The 13,129-nt window shown below is 41.3% G+C and overlaps 2 protein-coding genes across 2 annotated transcripts; one reads left to right on the plus strand and one right to left on the minus strand.

The window, feature by feature from the left end:
• Window positions 1-4,178: 4,178 nt before the first annotated feature.
• On the minus strand, window positions 4,179-6,445 carry LOC134226446 (heat shock protein 70 B2-like). The gene is given in 1 exon segment (XM_062707221.1): window positions 4,179-6,445. A coding segment is annotated over 1 exon segment (1,914 nt). The 5' UTR covers window positions 6,282-6,445; the 3' UTR covers window positions 4,179-4,367.
• Window positions 6,446-7,381: 936 nt separating this feature from the next.
• On the plus strand, window positions 7,382-9,654 carry LOC134226438 (heat shock protein 70 B2-like). The gene has a single exon (XM_062707210.1). The coding sequence runs from the start codon at window positions 7,552-7,554 to the stop codon at window positions 9,463-9,465; it is 1,914 nt and encodes a 637-aa protein (XP_062563194.1). The 5' UTR covers window positions 7,382-7,551; the 3' UTR covers window positions 9,466-9,654.
• Window positions 9,655-13,129: the final 3,475 nt, after the last annotated feature.

Below are 13,129 nucleotides of genomic sequence, written 5' to 3' on the forward strand. Positions count from 1 at the left end.
CTCCTTCTTTGAAAATTGCTCATTCTTCAACTTTGATTGATGTGATGAGTGTGTTATTTCTACTTGAAGTTAAATGCATTTCATAAATTCTTTCGGAATACACCCAATTTGTTATCAACTTGTTCTTGATCAACCTTTTGTCCCTTTCGACCTTTTGTCCATTTTGGACCTTAGTCATTTTCGACCTTTTGACCTTTTCGACCTTTTGTCCTTTCGACCTTTTGTTCTTTCGACCTTTTGTCCTTTCGACCTTTTGTCCCTTTCGACGTTTTGTCTTTTCGACCTTTTGTCCTTTCGACCTTTTGTCTTTCGACCTTTTGTCCTTTCGACCTTTTGTCTTTCGACCTTTTGTCATAGATTCCTAAATTACCGATTGTCATTAATTTCATTACATGTTTCCAATCACTGTAAAAATCAACAACGATCAATTTTAATTTTTATTCTATAAGAAGCAAAAGTAGTTTTCGATTTCATATTGCTATTTGTTGCTGTTGATATACTTCCAAAACATAGTTATTCAAAAATATCTCGGTTTATGCAATCGTAGTTGCCATAGAAATCTAGCAGGCCGATTGAGTACATCCTCGTTGCTAATCATTCAATTGCTCACTTTCTTAGCAAAATGCAATCAGGTTGAACGTTTTATTCAATAGCAGAAGTAGAACGCAACATTTTCTGATCCTTCGAATCGCGCTTTGTTGACCCATCGTATCCATTTACGTTGCAATTTTTTCAAAGTTTTGGTGCAAAATCGCAAACTTATAAGACTATAATTGTCCAACACATGAGTTGGATAAAATTGAAAGACATTTAGCTTGTGATATCTGATTCGGCAGGTATTTCTGTCCGTTGTTCTTATTCCAATCATAGACAATGAGATCAACGTCCATTTGGTATAACTCTTTTGATATAATTCCTCTGCCTTCCAACCTTTTTGTTTTTCTCGTATTTCATCTTACGTTTGGGTACGGTTGCGTTTTAGCAAAAAAGCGCTGAATACTCTATGCAGGAGGATCAGTAGAAAATACTCCAAAATGGTAACACAATATCTGGAAAGGAGCGTTTTACATATGTAGCTCTGGTCATTGCCAACAAGTTTCAATGTCGCGCTGCTGACGGCAATCGACCACCAGATAAGAATTGCGTACTTAGTTGGTAGTGTGGTTTGGGAACTTTTGACCATCTGACATTAGCCAGAATAAGGGGTTCGACCTGCGGAGTCTGTGGGGCTTGTCGGTGGACTCTGTTGTACTTCAATGAAATGGACTATGAGCGTGTCATGACTTGTGAGAAATCATGGCTCTGGAGTAATAAGCAGAATTCTGTGCCAATAACGACTGGAATGTCAGGACCCTAAATGAACCTGGACGAGTGAGCCTTCTGGCTCGCGAACTGCAGAAGGTTGGAGTGAACGTGGACGCTATTCAAGAAGTCCGATGGCCCAGATCCGGAGAACGTGAATTCCGAGCCGTGGACCCCACGACCAACACTGCATTCAAGTATAACATCTATCACAGCGGCGGTGAAAAAGCAGAGCATGGAGTTGGTTTCGTTGTGATGGGCAAGCAGATGAAGCGAGTGATGCGGTGGAAACCCATTAGCGAACGAATCTGTGTATTGAGGATACGGAGCAAATTCTTCAATTACTGCCTAATCAACGTTTACGCACCGACAAACGATAAATCCGACGACGTGAAGAAAACGTTTATGAATGTCTTGATAAAGCCTATGGAGAGTGCCCAACGCATGACGTGAAAATTGTTATCGGAGACGCTAATGCTCAGGTCGGTAGAGAGGACGTTTTCCGTCCCATAATCGGTAGGGAGAGCCTTCACTCCGCTACCAATGACAATGGCCTACGGCTAGTAAATTTTGCTGCTGCCACAGGGATGGCCAACAGTAGCACCTACTTTGCACGAAAGAACATCCGAAAGCACACCTGGAGACACCCAAAAGGTGAAACTTGCAACCAGATCGACCATGTTCTAGTGAATGTCTGCCATTTTTCGGATGTTATCGATGTGCGGACATTCAGAGGTCTGAACATTGACTTTGATCACTACCTCGTTGTCAGTAAAATTCCATCATGGTTGTCAACTGTATCGAACGAATGATCACAGCGAACGATGCGTTACAATATCCAGCGATTATCGACGGAAGGAGTATCGGGTGAGTACCGCCAGAAGCTCGACGAACGGATAAGTGCAATCAACGTTAGCGACAACATCAACGATCTATGGGAGTCGATCCATGGAGTGGTGAGCACAACAGCACTAGAAGTGGTAGGCACTGCACAGAGGCGATCCAGGACGGGTTGGTTCGATGTGGAGTGTCAGAGAGTCACAGACGAGAAAAATGTTGCCAGAAGCCAGATGTTGGTGTCGTGTACTCGATCGTATAGATATCGGTACAATGAAGCAAGAGCAGCCGAAAAACGTACCCACCGCAGCTAGAAGAAAGAATATGAAGAACAAGTGACATTAGCAAGGCGCAGGGAAAAATGGAGCAGAACGACATGTGGAATAGTTGAATAGTGGAATTGACGGTGCATCGATGAACAGAATAAATATTAGCGACGATGGACAAGCTGTGGAGTCACCTACACTAGATGAGGTTGAAAAAGCTGTTAAAGAGCTGAAAAACAATAAGGCTGCGGGGAAAGACCAGCTCCCGGCTGAACTTTTCAAACATGGCAGTGAGCAGCTTTAAGAAGTTCTGCACCATATTATGTCGAAAATATGGGAAGACGAGGAAATGCCTGCTAGTTGGTTGGACAGCCTCATTTGCCCTCTCTCTTAAAGAAAGGGCACAGACTGGAGTGCGCCAATTACCGAGGAATAACTCTCCTTAATCCGGCGTACAAAACTATGTCCCGTATTTTGTTCAACAGATTGAGACCGCTTGAAAAGTCTTTTGTCGGCGAATACCAAGCAGGTTTTCATGAGGGCTGATCAACGACGGATCAAATGTTTACCCTGAGACAAATCCTTGATAAATTCCGGGAGTACAGCTTGCAGACACATCATCTGTTTATTGATTTCAAGGCAGCGCACGATTCAGTGAAACGGAATGAATTATGGCAAATTATGCTTGAACATGGATTTCTGGCGAAACTGATACGGCTGATTCGTATAATGTTGGACGGATCGAAATCAAGGGTTGCGGATGAAATATCGACGTCATTTGTTAAATAACAAGAATTTATTTGTCGGAATTAATGTTTTTAAAATCGATATCTATCTTCTTTTAATCATTGGATGTTCTTTAACCAGTCTTTTGATCTTCTCATCAATTAAGGAAGTATCAACAACAAAACACGGGGATTATCGATTATCAGCTGGTTTTAGCGAAATCAAATTGGCAATTCCAACAGCTGCGGAATCAAACCGGCAATCCCGGACAAGGCCGGGTACATACAGCTAGTCTACAATAAAAACCAAAAGCTGGAGTGTGAGAACTTTCAAGCGACCAGAACCCTTAATACCGCCTACAAAGTGATAAGTGGTACAGTAGAGAGGTTTGAAAAATGTCCGATTAAAGCAACGGTGAACATGGACATTGTCTACCGAACATTTGCAAAGGTAGCAGAACTATACACTATCGAAACCGACAATCCGTTGCTTCGCAATAACTTTGGGGTAATTCCACATTCCCACATAAACTAAGGGTATGAGTAATACCACGTTGGATCTAAATCTTATCACAGAGGCACTCCATCAATTTTATAAGAAACGCAGAGTAGACTAAAACATGCGAGTTTGCTACTTATTCGTTTTCAAACCAGGAACAGGTAATTGGTATATTTCATTTCCGATAATACAAAAATGGAAAATATTTGTGATCGTATTCCACGTAAATAGAGTTCAAATATAGCTTTAATTTTAGCATAGCGTATTTCATCTCTTGGAACCGAGAAAAAAAGAAATCTCGAACATAAAATACAAATTCACAAAAGGCATGTTTCCGGGAATATTCCTCATTAAGAACGTTTTGCAAGTCAGAACAATTTCAATATTTGTACAGAAGTTATTCAGTTGCATGGCAGCTGAGAAATTCAGATTGAATTCTACAGAGTTTATAGCATATTTTTTTTTATATAAATGCCAGAATTTGCTTAACAGCCCCTAACAGGAATATTTTTCGGTGTGTCTGAGAAATCATTGCAAAACAATTCAAGATTGAGATCATATGGTACAATATATTTCTATGAAAATAAATAACATAATCTAGGTCGTTTTATATTCTAGTATCAGTGCATCATTACAAAATAGTTACATATTCATTCCTAATTCATCTATTTGATCATGCATTACTCAATCATTCATTCCACTTCGTTTATTCTACTCATATCAATTGATAAATACTTTCTAGTCAACTTCTTCGACGGTTGGCCCCGTTCGGCCGCCAAATCCTCCCGCTTGTTGACCACAACTCGAGGCTCCTGCTCCGGTTCCACTTTGATGCAATCGAGTCATGATCGGACTACAAACTTGACTCAACTCCTTCATCTTATGTTCAAATTCCTCCTTTTCGGCCATAGTATTTCCGTCCAGCCATCGAATTGTCTCGTCACATTTGTCCCTCACAGTGGTTTTATCTGATTCGCTCAGCTTATCCCCAGCGGAATCAAGGGATTGTTTTAGCTGGAAGCAGTAGCCTTCCAACTGGTTCCTAGCAGAAATGCGTTCCCGTTGCTTCTCATCCTCTTCTCGGAATTTCTCTGCCTCAGAAACCATTCGATCGATGTCAGACTGGCTGAGTCGGCCCTTGTCGTTCTTGATGGTGATGTTTTTTTCCTTGCCGGTGCTTTTCTCCTTGGCCGAAACATTCAGAATGCCGTTGGCGTCCATATCGAACGTGACTTCAATTTGGGGAACCCCTCTCGGTGCTGGCGGAATTCCCGAGAGGTCAAACTGTCCCAATCGGTTGTTGTCCCGAGTCATGGCACGTTCTCCCTCATATACTTGGATTGACACTCCTGGCTGATTATCTGCATAAGTTGAGAATGTTTGCGTTTGCTTGCATGGGATTCGGCTGTTACGTTCGATCAATTTTGTCATAACTCCTCCGGCTGTTTCGATTCCCAGTGAAAGTGGAGCCACATCCACAAGCAGCACATCTTGGATCTTCTAGTCTTTATCTCCGTTGAGAATGGCTGCTTGCACTGCAGCACCATATGCCACAGCCTCGTCTGGGTTGATGGACAGGTTCAACGATTTTCCACAGAAGAAATTCTGCAGCAGTGATTGGACTTTTGGAATGCGAGTTGATCCACCAACCAGAACGATGTCGTGAATCGTGCTTTTGTCCATCTTGGCATCAGACAAAGCTTTTTCAACTGGTTGAAGTGTCGAACGGAATAGATCCGAACACAGTTCCTCGAATCGAGCACGAGATATTTTTGTGTAGTAATCGATTCCGTCGATAAGAGCGTCGATTTCGATTGTGGCCTCAGTACTGGATGACAATGTTCGCTTGGCTCGTTCACATGCCGTTCTCAAGCGACGCAGTGCTCGAGCATTCGATGAAATATCTTTCTTGAACTTGCGTTTGAACTCTTCGACAAAGTGTGATACCAATCGATTATCGAAGTCCTCTCCTCCCAGATGAGTATCACCTGCTGTGGCTCGCACCTCGAACAAAGAGCCTTCATCGATGGTCAGAATAGAGACGTCAAATGTGCCACCGCCCAGATCGAAAATTAGAACATTTCGCTCGCCTTTGAGATTCTTGTCCAGTCCATAAGCCAATGCCGCTGCCGTTGGTTCATTTATAATTCGCATAACATTGAGTCCGGCAATGGCTCCAGCGTCCTTTGTGGCTTGTCGCTGGGAATCGTTGAAATACGCAGGAACTGTGATGACTGCATTCTTCACACTTTGCCCCAGGTAAGCTTCAGCCGTTTCCCTCATCTTGACCAAAACCATTGAACTGATTTCTTCCGGAGCAAACCGTTTCCTCTCACCCTTGAACTCGACTTCGATTTTCGGTTTGCCAGCATCGTTGAACACCGTGAATGGCCAGTGTTTGATGTCGGCCTGGATTTTTGGATCGTCAAACCGGCGTCCAATCAGTCGTTTGGCGTCGAAAACTGTGTTCTTCGGATTGAGTGCCACCTGGTTCTTGGCCGCATCGCCGATCAAACGTTCCGTGTCAGAAAACGCCACATAACTGGGAGTGGTTCGGTTTCCCTGGTCGTTGGCAATGATTTCCACTTTTCCATGCTGGAACACTCCCACGCAGGAGTATGTCGTTCCCAAATCGATTCCGATTGCAGACATTTTCACGTTTATGTAACTAATATTTGCCACTCTTTAGTTCTAAATAATTCACTGTATTCACTATTACTTTAGTCTGTCACTATATTATTGAATTTCACTCAAATATTTGAATTTGCTTGCTTTCGCGCTTTGTCGCTTTTGCTTGTACTTCGCTCTCTTGTTTGAACTATAATGACGAGAAGAGCTCGAAACGGGCGTATATATAGTGAAAGCGAGCAGATCTAGAAAATTCGGGTAGCTTCTTCAATGATTCGAGCAGCTTCGTTTGCGTATCTCGAATGTTTTTATTGTCACATCGTCAATGTGTGAGCGTCTCAAAATTTCTAGTATGAATGCGCCTTACGCATCCACATAATGCCTATCATGGGCTTGTCGCATGTATCGTATTATGTTTTGTTTTGATTTATCCTTTGATATCCAGAAGAGTTTACGTTCGCTATCAATGCTATTTTCGATATATTTGACTAATTTTTGCATCAAGTTAGACGAGCCAAGAGTGAAATGCTAAGGAGAAGATGGATCCAATATGATTTGCTTGAAGATAATTATGGAATATCTAAGGAAATTCGCGCTACCGTTTTAGTTGAGTTGAGTGTTTGCATGAAAAAATGTGTACACCTATGAGTGAAGATTAAGCGCGGGATTAGGTTGCAATTAATCTCCTTCAATTTCATCATTGCTTTAATTTTCGGCGTGTTCTTTAGGCACTCAACTCGACCAACAACGATTTTTATGGAAAACGGGGTTGTGGTGCAATCATATTTGTTGGTGTTCTCGTCCTATACACGTGAAATGTAAAAATGTTTCAGTGAATCATCAATGCGAAATGTGTATCGATCGCAAACGTAAATTCTTATTCAAATGGAACGATAAATCATAACAAAACTTGGTACATTACATACGCCTAAAATATGCATGACATGAATACTGAGCACGCGCATATGTACTAGAACTTTCAAGACGCACACATTGACGATGTGACAACGAAAACATTCGAGATACGCAAACGAAACTGCTCGAACCACCAAAGAAGCTACCTGAATTTTCTAGATCTGCTCGCTTTCACTATATATGCGCCGTTTCGAGCTCCTCTCGTCATTACAGTTCAAACAAGAGAGCGAAGCACAAGCAAAAGCGACAAAGCGCGAAAGCAAGCAAATTCAAATATTGGAGTGAAATTCAATAATTTATTGACAGACTAAAGTAATAGTGAATACAGTGAATTATTTAGAACTAAAGAGTGGCAAATATTAGTTACATAAACGTGAAAATGTCTGCAATCGGAATCGATTTGGGAACGACATACTCCTGCGTGGGAGTGTTCCAGCATGGAAAAGTGGAAATCATTGCCAACGACCAGGGAAACCGAACCACTCCCAGTTATGTGGCGTTTTCCGACACGGAACGTTTGATCGGCGATGCGGCCAAGAACCAGGTGGCACTCAATCCGAAGAACACAGTTTTCGACGCCAAACGACTGATTGGACGCCGGTTTGACGATCCAAAAATCCAGGCCGACATCAAACACTGGCCATTCACGGTGTTCAACGATGCTGGCAAACCGAAAATAGAAGTAGAGTTCAAAGGTGAGAGGAAACGGTTTGCTCCGGAAGAAATCAGTTCAATGGTTTTGGTCAAGATGAGGGAAACGGCTGAAGCTTACCTGGGGCAAACTGTCAAAAATGCAGTCATCACAGTTCCTGCGTATTTCAACGATTCCCAGCGACAAGCCACAAAGGACGCTGGAGCTATTGCCGGACTCAATGTGATGCGAATTATCAATGAACCAACGGCAGCGGCATTGGCTTATGGACTGGACAAGAATCTCAAAGGCGAGCGAAATGTTTTAATTTTCGATCTGGGCGGTGGCACATTCGACGTCTCTATTCTGACCATCGATGAAGGCTCTTTGTTCGAGGTGCGAGCCACAGCAGGTGATACTCATCTGGGAGGAGAGGACTTTGATAATCGACTGGTCACACACTTTGTCGAAGAGTTCAAACGCAAGTTCAAGAAAGATATTTCATCGAATGCTCGAGCACTCCGTCGCTTGAGAACGGCATGTGAACGAGCCAAGCGAACATTGTCATCCAGTACTGAGGCCACAATCGAAATCGACGCTCTTATCGACGGAATCGATTACTACACAAAAATATCACGCGCTCGATTTGAGGAATTGTGCTCGGATCTATTCCGTTCGACACTTCAACCAGTTGAAAAAGCTTTGTCTGATGCCAAGATGGACAAAAGCACGATTCACGACATTGTTCTGGTTGGTGGATCAACTCGCATTCCAAAAGTCCAATCACTGCTGCAGAACTTCTTCTGTGGAAAATCGTTGAACCTGTCCATCAACCCAGATGAGGCTGTGGCATATGGTGCTGCAGTGCAAGCTGCCATCCTTAACGGCGATAAGGACCAGAAGATTCAAGATGTGCTGCTTGTCGATGTGGCCCCACTTTCATTGGGAATCGAAACAGCCGGAGGAGTTATGACAAAATTGATTGATCGCAACAGCCGAATCCCGTGCAAGCAAACGCAAACTTTCTCAACTTATGCAGATAATCAGCCAGGAGTATCAATCCAAGTATTTGAGGGAGAACGTGCCATGACCCGGGACAACAACCGATTGGGACAGTTTGACCTCTCGGGAATTCCGCCAGCACCGAGAGGGGTTCCCCAAATTGAAGTCACGTTCGATATGGACGCCAACGGCATTCTGAATGTTTCGGCCAAGGAGAAAAGCACCGGCAAGGAAAAGAACATCACCATCAAGAACGACAAGGGCCGACTCAGTCAGTCTGATATCGATCGAATGGTTTCCGATGCGGAGAAATTCCGGGAAGAGGACGAGAAGCAACGGGAACGCATTTCTGCTAGGAACCAGTTGGAAGGCTACTGCTTCCAGCTAAAACAATCCCTTGATTCCGCTGGGGATAAGCTGAGTGAATCAGATAAGACCACTGTGAGGGACAAATGTGACGAGACAATCCGATGGCTGGACGGAAATACGATGGCCGAAAAGGAGGAATTTGAACATAAGATGAAGGAGTTGAGTCAAGTTTGCAGTCCGATCATGACTCGATTGCATCAAAGTGGAACCGGAGCAGGAGCCTCGAGTTGTGGTCAACAAGCGGGAGGATTTGGCGGCCGAACGGGGCCAACCGTCGAAGAAGTTGACTAGAAAGTATTTATCAATTGATATGAGTAGAATAAACGAAGTGGAATGAATGATTGAGTAATGCATGGTCAAATAGATGAATTAGGAATGAATATGTAACTATTTTGTAATGATGCACTGATACTAGAATATAAAACGACCTAGATTATGTTATTTATTTTCATAGAAATATATTGTACCATATGATCTCAATCTTGAATTGTTTTGCAATGATTTCTCAGACACACCGAAAAATATTCCTGTTAGGGGCTGTTAAGCAAATTCTGGCATTTATATAAAAAATATGCTATAAACGCGGTAGAATTCAATCTGAATTTCTCAGCTGCCATGCAACTGAATAAATTCTGTAGAAATATTGCAATTGTTCTGACTTGCAAAACGGTCTTAATTGTTGAGGAGTATTCCCGGAAACATGCCTTTTGTGAATTTCCTTCCCCTCGGATATGTTACCTTGCCGCGGTGGGTCGGCTTACGCCATTTGCACTGATATGGCAACCAAAGACATATCCTGTCGTGGTGGTATCACATGTTGACTATTTTTGTTTGGTGCCGCGTTACATATCTGGCATTGACGCACTAATTTACGGCATTTGCATGTGATCCAACGGATCTCGTGTCTTGGAGCCTTGAATGGTAGTGCAGTCAGGCAGAGGCCTTTTCCATCAGTGATAATGATGTGAGTTCTCTTCTTTTCGGCAATATTTTTCTGGTGCGTTCCCTGTGACGATGAGTCGTAGCCACGCTTACATTTAGCTAGCTAGGCATTTATGGAAAAACAAAGTATTCAAGACATTCGTAGGGAATCGACTGCTGGATTCACTGAGTAGAAGTTTTTTCAAAACTAGGAACGTGGTGCCAGTTTTATTTTGTTATGCCTCACTTCAAAGAGCAATAATAAAAAATACCGCACATTATAATGATGGTATATGAATAATCTTATGACGGCTTCATTCACGATAATTTTTACTTATATGTAGTAGGGAATAGGCGTGAAGAAGCTTTACTTTGCCACCGAAAAGTGAATCCTATAGCTGACTCATAACTGATCATTAGTACATGATAGATAATGACAGTTTGGAAACGATCAAGCTACTTATTAGAACATAATAATAGTAATACCTTGACAAAGGAATAACAATAAAATAGACTAAATGCACGAACAGTTTCCACTTTTTACAAGACATAATTAATATTGTGTTTGATAGTATTGACACCAATAACTTAGGCAAACAAAGTAACTAAAGGAACGTATACTTTATACCTTCTGACCATAAAGACAAGAATGACATCGTACAGACCAATCTATATGATTTGGCAATCGAGCCTCCAAAATAAACAAAAGATTAAAAAATAATCTATAAAATTAGGAATGAGATAATGGGAGAAAGTATCTAATAGAGTTGTAAATGTAATGTCTTTTGAGCCAGTTCAACAGTGTCTTAATGGACGACATGATCCTTGTACGGCTGGAAAACTGCTTCAAAAGTTATTAACTTGTCATTTTGTTTTTATAAATCGGGGATTTTATACTTGATAAAAAATCTTATACTTGATAAAAAAAAACTTCCGGCTCAGTTTCTACGATGAAGCATTGGGCAACATGTTCCATGTGAGTCGGATAAACTGCTTCGGTCGATTTTGAACGCGTACAATGACAATAGAAGTATAAATAGCATAAAAACTGGCTAAATAATTTGACTCTGACAAAAAAATGACAAAAATGACTTTAAACTATTACGATGTTAGTTAGCATGAGACCTCTCTGACTATTTATGAACGTAAATCCCTCCGATTCAGTTGCAACAGCGTCTTCTTGGACGACATGTTCCGTGTACGGCTGGCAAACTGCTTCGAATGGACTTATGCTACGGTATCATCAAAGGGCTGGTGCAGAGGTTTCTACTCTATTCAGAGTCCCGCCAGTAAAACTTCATAAAAAAAAAAATGGAATATTCCCGGAAACATGCCTTTTGTGAATTTGTATTTTATGTTCGAGATTTCTTTTTTTCTCGGTTTCAAGAGATGAAATACGCTATGCTAAAATTAAAGCTATATATACGATCACACATATTTTCCATTTTTGTATATTCCTGGTTTGCCAACGAATAAGTAGCAAACTCGCATGTTTTAGTCTAATCTGCGTTTCTTATAAAATTGATGGAGTGCCTCTGTGATAAGATTTAGATCCAATGTGGTATTACTCATACCCTTAGTTTATGTGGGAATGTCCAATTACTCCAAAGTTATTGCGAAGCAACGGATTTTCGGTTTCGATAGTGTATAGTTCTGCTACCTTTGCAAATGTTCGGCAGACAATGCCCATGTCCACCGTTGCATTAATCGGCCATTTTTCAAACCTCTCTACTGTACCACATATCACTTTGTAGGCGGTATTAAGGGTTCTGGTCGCTCGAAAGTTCTCACACTCCAGCTTTTGGTTTTTATTGTGGACTAGCTGTATGTACCCGGCCTTGTCCGGGATTGCCAGTTTGATTCCGTAGCTGTCGGAATTGCCAATTTGATTTTGCTAAAACCAGCTGATAATCGATAAACCCCGTGTTTTGTTGTTGATACTTCCTCAATTGATGAGAAGATCAAAAGATTGGTTAAAGAACATCCAATGATTAAAAGAAGGTAGATATCACTTTTAAAAACATTAATTCCGACAAATAAATTCTTGTTATATTCTAGGAAATGATATTACCGAGAAAAAAAATGTTTACCGAAACTGTCATATTCGGAGAAGTGTCATTTCAGAGAAATTTTAATTTTCAGGGAAATGTCATATACAGGGAATTGTCATATTCGGGGGCAGGGCGAATGGCATATTCGAGGAATTTTTATTTCCGGGCGAAATGTCATTTCCGAAGAAATGTTTTCAAGGATATGATACTTGTTGAAAATTATATTTTACGGGATATGTTATTTCCGGGAAAATGTTTATTTTTTTTTGTGATTCCGGGTAATGTTACAAATTACCTAACTAAAGAATGGTAAATTTGAAGTATGCTCAACGTTATATATGCCTATCGTACATTATGTCTTACGTTTTTCACGCCTGACGTATTGATGCTTAACCTCACGCACCTTACTCCTCCTTTATACCTCCTGTTTTCCGTTCAATTCCATCTATAATCGCCTGCTAAGGATAAAGGATATATGTCCTAATTTTTAAGGATATCGGTAAAGGGGTTCAGAAGTTTTACCGCTTTCTTCAAAGATCCTCCAACTCCTCTATAATCGTCCCCTTAGGATGTATGTGTCCCAAATTTGGTTCAAACGGATCAATGCATTTAAAAAGTACGTAGCTCGCTCGTTTCATTCACATGTCCCTCCCTCCTACCTCCTTTGACCCTCCCATCTATTATATAACCTTATGTTAGAGAATATGTGTTCCACAATTGGTGAAAATCAGTTGAGGGGCTCAGAAGTTACAGAATATTGGTAAGGTGATTATAGAATAAAGCCAGAAATCGGCCATTTTGTAAACCATGTGCTTTTCCAATATATTTTCAAGAGCACGAGATGAAAGAACCATAACGCGTATGGGGCTGAAGTAATGGTAGATCGTTTGCTTAGTTATGCTGAACAATCATAATTTGAGTTTCGGCACTGTACGAAAACTATAACGCCAGATTTGGGCTTTTGGAAATATATGTAGATAAAC

This window comes from Armigeres subalbatus, chromosome 1, assembly GCF_024139115.2.
Source record: "Armigeres subalbatus isolate Guangzhou_Male chromosome 1, GZ_Asu_2, whole genome shotgun sequence".
NCBI lineage: Eukaryota > Metazoa > Arthropoda > Insecta > Diptera > Culicidae > Armigeres > Armigeres subalbatus.